General features: G+C 53.6%; 4 protein-coding genes across 4 annotated transcripts; 1 reads left to right on the top strand and 3 right to left on the bottom strand.

Moving 5' to 3' along the window:
* Positions 1-345: 345 nt before the first annotated feature.
* Positions 346-3,193, bottom strand: AYL99_08342 (hypothetical protein; the record flags this gene model as incomplete). The annotated part of the gene is made up of 3 exons (XM_018839850.1): positions 346-2,189; positions 2,287-2,711; positions 2,778-3,193. 3 exons carry the CDS (start codon positions 3,191-3,193, stop codon positions 346-348), a joined length of 2,685 nt encoding a protein of 894 aa, XP_018690971.1.
* An 861-nt stretch (positions 3,194-4,054) lies between these two features.
* AYL99_08341 (hypothetical protein) lies at positions 4,055-6,055 on the bottom strand (the record flags this gene model as incomplete). The annotated part of the gene is made up of 1 exon (XM_018839849.1): positions 4,055-6,055. One exon carries the CDS (start codon positions 6,053-6,055, stop codon positions 4,055-4,057), a length of 2,001 nt encoding a protein of 666 aa, XP_018690970.1.
* Positions 6,056-6,474: 419 nt separating this feature from the next.
* Positions 6,475-8,967, bottom strand: AYL99_08340 (hypothetical protein; the record flags this gene model as incomplete). Its single annotated transcript, XM_018839848.1, has 1 exon — positions 6,475-8,967. The coding sequence occupies one exon, from the start codon at positions 8,965-8,967 to the stop codon at positions 6,475-6,477; it is 2,493 nt and encodes an 830-aa protein (XP_018690969.1).
* Positions 8,968-9,749: 782 nt separating this feature from the next.
* Positions 9,750-10,827, top strand: AYL99_08339 (hypothetical protein; the record flags this gene model as incomplete). The annotated part of the gene is made up of 4 exons (XM_018839847.1): positions 9,750-10,177; positions 10,219-10,588; positions 10,694-10,714; positions 10,756-10,827. The coding sequence occupies 4 exons, from the start codon at positions 9,750-9,752 to the stop codon at positions 10,825-10,827; spliced, it is 891 nt and encodes a 296-aa protein (XP_018690968.1).
* Between the last annotated feature and the right edge of the window lie 280 nt (positions 10,828-11,107).

Below are 11,107 nucleotides of genomic sequence, written 5' to 3'. Positions count from 1 at the left end.
GGGAGGTGAGTGAGGGAGTGAGTGAGTGAACTTCTACCAAAGCGTTCCTTGCCTCTTCTTAAGACTCCCTAGGAGAGAATATCCTGTCCCTACGAGATACGGACTCCGTACGGTATTGTGTTCGTGTTGTGTATAAAATAAGGCAGTGCCGCACCGCACCGCACCGCAATCCGAGCAAACGCACGTACAGAACGCACGCAAGAAGACAGGCAGGCAGACAAGCTACCAACTAACCACTCTTGAACCTTGACCGAAAGAAAGGGTCTCTAGGGAGCATACGGTAATCAAGCCACGGAACGGACATGCGTGTATATTATTGTGATACGGATACGAACTTGGGGTCGCTCAAGCATAAGTCCGTCCTGGAACCGGGTCCGTCACGTCGTTGGCCGAGAAGCCGCAATGTCCCAACCCACTGGACGGTGGAACTGAAACCGGTTCGCATTGAGGGATATTGTTGTTGCTTTGATTCGCGCTTTGCGAAGCGCCAGTGGCCGTGGTTGGGTGTGTTGTGTCGTCTTCGTGGTCGTGGTGGTCGTCACCGCCACAAACGGCTTCCCCGCTGTGGCCGCTATCATCGCGTCGTGAGCCCAATCGCGCCAGTAAGTATGTATCTGTGCCGTCTTCTTCTTCTTCTTCTTCTTCTTCTTCTTCTTCTTCTTTATCTATCGCCGTCCTACGCGTTGCGGTCGAACTTCGTCGTGAAGCAAGGTTTTGTCCGGACGTGGCATTCTCGATGACGCCCGCCTTAGCGACGGTCGAGTAGGACTGATTTCCGGGCAGAAGCGACGCATCCCAATTCGCTTCTGAATCCGACTCGTCCTCCGCCTTCGAATTGGCACTCTCCCTGATGCTCGTCACCTGCGGCACAGGGGCGGATTTTTCTCGACTTGTTAGAGACTCTCGCACGCTTGACGCGCCATGGTCATGGCTGTGATAATAACCCGGTATTTCCCCCCACATGAGCGATTGCTGTGATATCGGCACGGGTGTCGACGTCGATGCCGGCATTTTCCCGCTGCTATCAACCACCCCCGGGGCAGGTTCAAGAGAGTGACAAGCCGCTGCGATGGCCAGACTGCAACTCCCAGCAATCGGCATGCCCGTGCGGAATCTCGCCCCGAATCCGAACCCCAGCAGCACCACTATCAGAAGCACGCCCAAGCATATTGTAAAAATGATGGAGATAGGCGAATATCCACAAGTCACAAGATGGCCGACCGTACCGGGCAGCGAGGGGATTGGAGTGCCAGTGTAATCGAGCATGGAGAAGTTGACGATAAAAATGCTCTGTGACGCCAGCCAGTGGAGCAACAGGCTGGCCATGGTCAGCGGAACACCGAAACGGTAGGGGAGTTGCAGGAAGTATTTGGACCGCTGTTGCCCTTTGCGCTCCGATGAGGAGATGCGCAGGCCTTTCCGGCGCACCGAGTATGAGTTCCATTCGCTGGCGAGGAGCATGCACGTGAACAGGCCGTTGTAGGTGAAGTATAACAGCGAGAGGATCAGTTGGGGGATGTTGGCGAGAACGACGCTTGCCATGAGCGCGGTTTTGCCAGCTTGCACGATAGCGTTGTTTTGTATCAGCGTGCGTCCTGACACGGTACCGGGCCCGATCGACCATAACGATGAGAGAGACTTCGATCCGACCATTGCTGCGATCCCACGGCCGAGAAAACCTGCGGCAGCAGACAAGCCGCCGACATAGAGAAGCAAGCATATCGCCCATCGCCGCATGCTGACGGCTTTCGACCACCGTTGCCGTACTTCTCCGGCATACACAACGGTTCGCTGGCTTGCTTGAGGATCCTGCAACGAGGCCCGTCCGAGCTTCTTGATCTTCGACGCACTGAGTAGAGACATCCCCTTGGAGACACTGTCCGGATCATCCAAGAAGCTGGCAACGGCATCGCCCATGGTCAGAAGAGGAGCATCGCTTCCGTCGAACGCAACCAGGGCGGTCAATCCCATCATGACCAATTTGACAAAGTTCAACACCACGACCAGGATCGCAATGTCGAGGCTGAACCGCAGACTACACTGTTTCTGCGTCGGTTGGGCGAGGCAATACTGGACTGGCGCGCCCAACGGTGCCCAGGTGGAGTTGGACAATGTCTGCTTGAAGACGTCGGGTTCGTCGCAAGGCAGGTCGCATGAATCCTGAGGTCCAATAGCTGTTCCGTCCATAGCTACCGATCTTCGTTAGGATATGTAAATAAATGTTTGATCGCATGCAGGGATAGGGAAGCTCTGCGAAGCACATCTTTGAGCTGCAAGACAACTTACAACAAGTCCAGGCAAAGGCTTGAGTTCCTCCACACGTGAAATCCGAGACGAATTCGGCACGGACAAAGGGCACCACTTCGGTGGCATTGCCGTCGACGACATTGGCATCGGCATTGGAGTCGGAGACAAGAAGGACGTTGCGATAAACTGATTGGAACGTCTTGATGTATTCCCTCCGACACTGCTCCGTGGTTAAATTGACGAGTTTGTTCGAGTTGGCTTCGTTGTGTAGCTGGCTGGCAATGTCAGGTATGGTCTTGGAGGGTACGTCCAAGACTCCAGCAGGCCGGACGCCACTACGTAGGATATAGGACACATCGACATATCCAAAGATGCCTGTATTGTTGGACTCAAGGAAAGTGTGGTCGACAGAGAAGACGGCATAGTTGTTGGAGGAGGTGGAGACGAAGACGGCAGAGTTGTAGCTGGGGAGAATCAGCCATTCTGAGTGTGAGCAGGGAGAGGGCATGGACGGCGGATGCAACACCTACAAGAGATGTAAAGGCAGCGACGACAGGCCGAGCAACGACCACAGGAAAAGTCGTCTTCGCGAAATCCATCTGAGATTGCGGATGCTCAGCACGCCAATATCGAGCCACCTCCCCGCGGCATGGGCTGAATTGATATCTGATCGCGTGGGCGCCGACAGCGCTTGCATGCAATAGCTGCTCCCGTTCAACAAGACGGTGCTGAGCACGTTGATCACCAAATGCGCCCACTTGTTGAGGGCGTCAATGCTGGAACAATGGCCGGCGTCCGTGCCGTCGCGGAGGATGACCGTCCCGTCGTCGGCCACGCCCGTTCTGGATTTTGCGGCCCATATCAAGACGCTGAGATTGACGGCCAGGACGGCGGTGCAGTAGATGCTGAAGAGGAGGACACTTCCTTTCCAGCCCCGTGGCAACATCTTCCCTCAAGGGAGCGAGGAGTTGGATGGGGTCATACAAGGAGGCGACGGGCCGGGGCTTGCAGCGGGACGATCCAGTGCGAACATCTGGACATGATCGAGTTCTGAGGTGAACCGATCGCACACCGAACGGTGTCAATGGAAAGGTCGATCTGAGTTCAGGCATGAACCAGAGATTTAATCTTTTCGTCCATCGCGTCAAGACACCCTCCTTGCACCAGCTCCCAATAGCCGAGCGCCACAGTTCTGGACCCGGCTGGTGGACACCAAAATTCTTGGAACGTCGCCCACACGTTGCCCCCAGTCGCTCAGCCGCAATCGAGGATCTGGACCATGATCTATCTGTCAGTCTCCTTTCTCGACTAACAAGCACCCACAAGTGTAAGTGCGAGGAGATGAGATCGCACACCATGACCCAGATCTCTAGATCGGTCGAGACCCCTGCAAGGGTGACATCTCCAACCATGCTGTGTGGACGCTCCCCAGAAAGCCATTTCAGACGAAGCCTGTTAGCGGCGGACTCCTGCCAACATGGATTTGAGACATATATATTGTACGAGTAGAGTAGAACGCCCAGTGCGTAGGGGAGTTGTGGTGGGCTGGACGGTATTGTGTACAGTAAGTAGTTGACCGATTTGGAGCGGTTGACGAGTTGATTTCCTTGCTCGAATTTCAACAACTCAGCAAAGCCGAGGATCATAAAATCCTCCTTCATTCCCACCATCCTGGAGGACACAACACACATATCACTAACGGAGGTTGAACTGTTCATCGGCGGAGGGGACTTCTTTCTATCTATCCTTTATCTATGTAGCCCCAAGAACAGATATCAATACATGAAAACGGCCCTGAAAATGCATGTCAGCCTTCAAACACGCTGTGGTTCATCTCGATCCCATAGTCCTTCGCCATGCCCCTCATGAGTTGGTCCACATCATCGTCCATGCCCTTCCCTCTCCCCAGCGCCTGCTTGAGCTTCGACCACCAGAAATATGCATCGGATGCCCACAAGACCAACTTGAACATCAAATGACTCCCGAAAAACTTCCACCTCTCCGCAAAAGTCAGCTGTTGATCCTCGGCCAGTGCCCTTGAGGCCCAGTTGCCGGTGATTTTGATGCGGTTGACGGGACTGCCCAGATACTGATTGTTGCCTTGAACGATACGCATGTTCCGACCGATGAAGATTAATTCCCGAGGCCATTTGGTTTCATCGGCCAGAATCTCTTTGATACCCTTGCGCATGGCTTGTTGCAGCTCATATTGGCGCTTTTTCTTCTCTTGTTCTGATATGCCCTTCAGCCGAGTGGCCACCGTGCGGTCCCCCCCTTCGTAAGGACGCATCAAGGCGGCCGACGCAAAGATCTCGGCGTTGTTGATCCCCCATTGGCTGACGACCTCCTTGAGGGTCTTGTTGTCGAATATCATCAAGGATTTCCAGAACAGGGAATACTGATGTCGAAACGAGGGGGACATGTTGATGTAGAGGCCATGGTCGATCAGGACAAGTTCAGAATGGCCGTTGGGCAGCCGTCGGATGAAGATGTTGCCTGGATGAGGGTCACAGTGCACTTTCCCCCAGAGAAACATCTGCGCAGAGAAGAGGTCGACCATGGTCGTCATGACTTCTGTGAGATCCAGACCGAGACCACCTTTACCGTTCGGGCCCTTCCACCACGTCCTATCCGGTTTGAGTTCTTCGTTGTACGAGCGGGCTTTTTCTTGCAGAGTAGTCATGGGAATTTGAGGCGGATCAAGCGGAGTGCCGTGACAGCCTGGACTGCCGGTTCGCCAGCCTCCCTGCCAGGGTCGAGTAATGGCCTCCTTATCCCACAATCGCACGCCCTCAACCCATTCAGCCGTCATGACTCGCTTGGTGGTGAGGTCGTCGTAAATCTTGGGGATGTAGACTCTATCCCGTAAACGGGGTTCACCCGCGATGAGTCTGGCCATCTCCTTGGAATTATTCGCCTCGTTCTGGAAATCACACTCCAGGAGTAGTCTTTCGGTGATATAAGGAACAAGCGAGTAGAGGGGCAGGTCGAACCACCACGTATATATCCGGGTCACCACCTTGAACGCCCACAGATCCCATCCGACCTGCTGAGCAATCTCCCGCTTCTGTATCTTGATGGCGACTTCTCGCCCGTCCTTCAGTCTTGCCCAGTGTACTTGTGCCACGCTCGCACTAGCCCGGGCTTTTCTCTCCATCACACCGGCATCAGGATCTCCGTCGAAGGAGATCCCAAACACCTCCTCAGGCGTCCGACCACCAAAATCCTCCATGATGACTCGCCGCACGTCCTCCCAGCTATTCTGCGGTGCATCGTCAAACATCTTGGAGAACATTTTCTGAAATTCTGGAGGCAAGATCGCCGTCTGCATGGCAATCGCCTGCCCGATCTTGAGGTACAGCCCGCCATTCGTCCGCAAGAGATTGAACAGTCTCGTCGCATTGCGCGCGTGCACTTCGGTAATGTCATTGGCAAACCACGGATCCTCGCGAAAGTTGATCTTGTAGTCCAGGGCAGCAATCAACCCCACGGAGAAAGTGCGGAAACTTCTCGCGAGACTGGATGCGTAGAATCTCTTGTCCACCACGTACACGACGGTGCCGCCCAGGAACAAGTATGCAAACCTGCGTGCCCATTTTCTCGTCCTCTTGTATTGCTTGGCCGGCACAGCTTTGCCCAGCGAGGCAGGAGTCGGGGGTGCGAAGGCGTAGACGAGACGGGTCTGCGAGAATGATCGTAGAGGCTGCTGTGGGGAAATCCGCCACGAGGGCAGGCGACGGGCCTCGGGTCGAGGAAGAGAGAGGTGATGGAAGCACTGGGCGCAGATGCGCCTTGCTGCTATTGTCATGAGGAAATGGCTGGCCTAGCAACGACCATGGCGATAGGGGTCAGGAAGTCAGGGCACGCGATAGAAAAGACATCTGCCTGGTAAAAAGTTCTGGGCCGATATCGATGACGAGCATGCGGCAGATTGCCAGATCGATCTTCGGGCCCGGATCTTGCATTGGACCGACTCGGAGCGGAGCAGCTGCGCCGAGATCTACATATGTACTATACAAGAGCAAACACACCCCGTGACACGCCTGGAATACCTCGACGGCACAAAGACAATATATTTTCTTGACAAGATATATCTTCATTCCCTGTTCATGCCGACCCTGTTGTGTTGTTGCGTTCGGAGTCTTAATATATTTGATGATTCATCTCTTACATCTACTCGATGGCTTGGATCTCCCTTTCGTCTCTCTCCTCTCTTGTCCTTGGGTCCTATAGTGAACTGCTTCTAACCAATTCAATACAGAAGTCGGCACAGAAACGTCCCTCCACTGTCTTCATCTGTCCCCAGACCTCCCTCTTGACCTCCTCTTCCACACTGCGCCCATACCGCTCTTTATACACGGCCTTCACCCTTTCCAAGTGCTTGGGCTCCCAGTGCATTCTGACAAGTCTGGAGATCAACAACTCCGTCCGTTCTTTGCCCGGCGCCGTCTCACTGATGGCTTGGTGTAACAGCAGCGCGTCACGCATGGGGCGATTCAATGCACCGTTCAGGATATGCGCCAGTGTCTCGCCAACCAAATTCCTCGACTTGGAGATCATCTGTCTCGCAAAGTTGACGCCGTACGTCCGTTCGAACAAGCGGAGGACTTCGCGTAGGTGAGCATCGCTCCGCAGGACGATGATCTTGATCATATCCGTCTCTCCACCCTTTGACTCCAAGGCTTCCGCCAAAGACACCACATCTTCCTTGATGAGCCTGAGGTCCAGAGGCGATGATTCCGGCATTCGTCTCTCCTCGAGTGCCAGCAAGATAGCAACTCGGAACTTGTCGGCTTTGAGCTCTGTGCGGATACATTTCTCGAGGTCGTCGCTGTATTTCTTGTCCTTGAAGCAGTTCTTGATCTCACGGATGTCGCTATTGGAGCGGCCCATCAGACTCTCAATCAACAATTCTCGCCGAGAAGCACCGCCTTGGTACCATGAGTTTGCCCAATATGCCTCGCTTTCCCATCGACCGAGGGCGGTCGCATAACATGCTTTCCCCAGATTACCCGGAATACGCATTTTGATGTGCTTGGCCATGTTGATACCTTGGCCGCTCACCTTGGCGTGATTCTTGTACTCCGCTCGAAGTGCCAGAAGGTCGTCCGTGGAAAGCCGTGGCAAGATTTGTACGAGCGGTCGTGGATCTGGTGGAGAACGTGTGCCTGCCAGAGCAGCGGCGATACGTTTGGCATCTTCAGTGGGGTCGTAGAACGAGACGGTCTTCCTTCTCCCGCTGCCTCCTCCAGGCGACAGGATGCCCCTCGATGGTGAGCGGTCGCGGTTGGCACTGCCAGGTTCACGGACCTCAACGTCCAAGTTGGTGTCGAGCTTTGATAGCCGACGTGGGCGGACTTCACGGGTCGGTTCAGAGAGACTGGCACCTCTGTCATGTCCTTTCGTGTACTTTTCCTTTTCCTTCTCGAGCTCGCGGATCTTTCGCTTCAGCTTTGCGTCCTGCTCCCCGTCGTCATCAGATCGATCAAGCTCGAGGTCAGACAAATCTGAGTCGCCTTTGTGGTTTGCGAGAACCAATGCTGAGGGCATAGGTGAAATAGATTGATACGTCCCTTTGTAAGCTTCGAGCAATGGTGAAGGAGGAGGTTTGTTACCGCCATGAGAGCTGTACTGCGCCACACCCAGCGTTGCAGCACCCAGCGCCGCTCCTCCGACCGCCAGAGTTGACATTCTCTTGGTCACTTCTTCTGAGGAGGAACCATATTTGTCCTTATCACGTTTCCGATCGCTCTTCCCGTACCTGTCATAGTCATCATGGTAATCCTTGTTTTGGGGTTCTCGGGTCTCATATCTGTCCTCGTGTTTCTTATCCGTTGGGGTGCGTGTCTCATACTTGCTGCTCCTGTAGTCGTTGTCACTGTCCCTGGTATCTCTGGTGCGTGTCCTTTCGTAGTCTGATGGCCGAGATCGTTCGTATTCCGGTCTTCGTGAGGCAACTTCGCTTGGGTCTGCATATTTGAACTGCTCGGGATTGGCGTACTGGGGACCGCCAGGACCACCGTAGGGACTTGCCCGCTGTCCAGTAGGCATAGAGCCGGCACCATTATATGCTCCTGGTGGCGCGTAGCGAGGATCATTGGGAGTATAGCTCATATGGCGAGCTGCTTCGGGCCGGATCTCACCGTAGGACCCCGGCGGATAACCATATGCCCCATGTCCGTTTTGGTAATTCGGATCTTTGTCTCTGTATCGACGACGTGCGTCTGAGTCGCTCTCCTCTGGTGAGTCGTCGTCTTTCCTCCTACCACTACCGGACTTCTCTCGCTTGTCTCTGCGTCGATCCGAGTCACTGTCAGACTTTTTCTTTCGTTCATATCTCCTGTCGTCGTCCGAGGCTGCTATATCCTGTACTCGAGGGTCTTTGCTTGACCTGTACGAGCGATATTTGTCTTCCTCGTCGCTCTCGTCCGCGTATTTTTTCGAACTTCTTTTACTGCTATTGCGGCGGTCTGTCTCTTCTTCCTCCTCTTCGTAATATTTCCTGCTAGACCGTCTGTCCTTGTACCCACGGTCTTGCTCCGGCTCGTCCTGTGGGTCGGTGTACTTCCTGCTCGATCGTTTGCTGCTGCTGTACTCATCGAACTCGTCCCGGTCTCGGACGTCGCGTGAGCGCGATCTCGATCGATCTCTGTCGCGGCCACCGGGGGATTTCGACCTGGACCGACGGTCATTCCTCACGTCGAGCATTGAGGACGACATCGTGGACGACGTTGAGCGACCACTCTCGCAGCGGGTGCCTGAGCACAGTTATCCGGTTCTCACAGTCAACCGACCTGAAGCGGAGGGCTGGTGACTAAATCAAAGTGCCAGCAAGTCATGCGGCTCCTTTTAATTAGGATTGCTTCCTTTGCTGGCGCGCGTACCGCACAATCCTTTTGCAACGCACAATTGGCTGGCACCATCATAACGGCCCCCAAAACTTACCTGGGCGTTGTGCATTAGGCTTGCAGATACGAAAAGAAGGGGGGCTAGTAAGGCTTCAACATGGGTCACCAGTGTGCATCTTGCCGAATTGGTGGGTTGCGAAGTTTCAGCTTTGATCGGTCAAGCCGGAGTCCCCCGCAGCTTTGCGGTAATAGTAACAGCGCATTGACCAAACCTGGGACCAGCTTCTGCCCTTTGACCACTTTGACCAAGTAAAGAAGTGCGACTCACTGCTCCTCTAGAAAGTCTGCTTTCTTTATTGTCCCATGTGTCGGCGCAACATGGCCCGAAGCTCTTATACTCGTCCAGCCCAAACACCACACGGAGCTCTCCCCGCAGTCGGCATGATTAGCTTTGTGCGAGTTACATATCGCGAGGCCCCCGAGTATGAGAGTCAATAAGTACAACGAGGCGTCCAGGATATTGAGAAAAATACAGAGATACAAAGATTGTTCTTCTTCGAGCTTGTGACATCTTCGAAAATGGTTCCTCCACGGACGTTGCGCCCTCTCTTTACCTCTCTTTCTTGGTCTCCTCGACTCAAGACTCCATCTAGCATGTTCATATCCCCTCGCCGAAACCTGAAGACCCTCCCTTCCTTCTCCCTTGAAAACAAAACATGTGTTGTGACTGGATCTGCCCGAGGATTGGGAAAAGAGTTCCTCACCGCCTTTGCTCTCTCCGGTGCCAAAGGAGCTTGCATTGACCTGTCGTTGAAGGATTGCGAATCATCTATCGCCTCGATAACCTCTCAAGTACGAGATGCGTACCCACATGACCCAGTCCCAGAACTTCGTGCCTATGAGTGCAACGCCACGATCGAGTCAGATGTGAAGACAACATGGGCAAAGATTGTGGAGGACTTTGGGAAAGTCGATGTTCTTGTCACCGCGGCTGGAATTGTAGATAACGTCGAGGCTGAGAATTATGAATACGCCCGCTGGCGAAAGATGATGGACATCAACATTGAGCAAGTTATCCCATGGTCACAAGAAGTACGTGGCGCTAACTGAGGAATCCTCACAGCGGCTCGTGGCTTTTCGCCCGTGAAGCTGGCAAGCACATGCTCCAGCACAACATCCATGGCTCTATAATCTTGATTGCGTCGATGTCTGCAACGATCTGTGTCCGCCCTCAAAAACAAGCCGCATATAACGCCTCCAAAGGCGCCGTGCAGATGCTCTCCAAGTCGCTGGCGACAGAATGGGGCCCGAGAGGTATCAGAGTCAATAGTCTTAGCCCAGGTTACATGAAGACGGATCTGATAAAGGGGTTGCTGGAAAATGAAGGGAAAGAGCTCGTGGGCAGCTGGGAGAAAGACATTCCGATGGGAAGGATGGCCGAACCGCACGAGTTGAGGGGCACGATCGTTTGGATGGCCAGTGAAGCGAGCAGTGTGAGTTCCGCCCTTTCCTCGAAACGCCTCGTCTTTTTCCAGGAAGAAATGTTGTTACTCTGCCTCGACAAGCTTGGTCCAAGCTAACTTCGTTTCGTGCTGTAGTATTTGAATGGAAGTGATGTGGTAAGTTATGCAGAACGCTAGTGAAAGTCCTGCTAATATAGGCTGCAGATTGTGGATGGCGGCTATACTTCCTGGTGATCAAGATGGCCATGGAGCAGGGTAGACCGGATTAAGAGATGGGACCTGGGTGGAAAGAGTTTTACGTGCCATGAAGATAGCAGTCAAATAGCTACTTGCGATGATGAGGCAAACGACGACAGCACCTAGACAACAACATGGAATTTTACGGATACACGAGCATAACGAAATGATTGACGGACTTGATGGGAATTTGGTTCGGCATTCATATCCTTTGATTGACTTAGAGCTAGCTGCATAGCCCTGAATAGACATGAAATCATTCTATCATTTCACAAGCACAGCCCGATTTGTGTCAAATGACCATGCTCTTTT

This window comes from Fonsecaea erecta (genome assembly GCF_001651985.1).
Source record: "Fonsecaea erecta strain CBS 125763 chromosome Unknown Scaff7, whole genome shotgun sequence".
Taxonomy (NCBI): domain Eukaryota; kingdom Fungi; phylum Ascomycota; class Eurotiomycetes; order Chaetothyriales; family Herpotrichiellaceae; genus Fonsecaea; species Fonsecaea erecta.
Note: the sequence above shows the minus strand (reverse complement) of the source record. Positions and strands in the feature narration are given on the sequence as shown.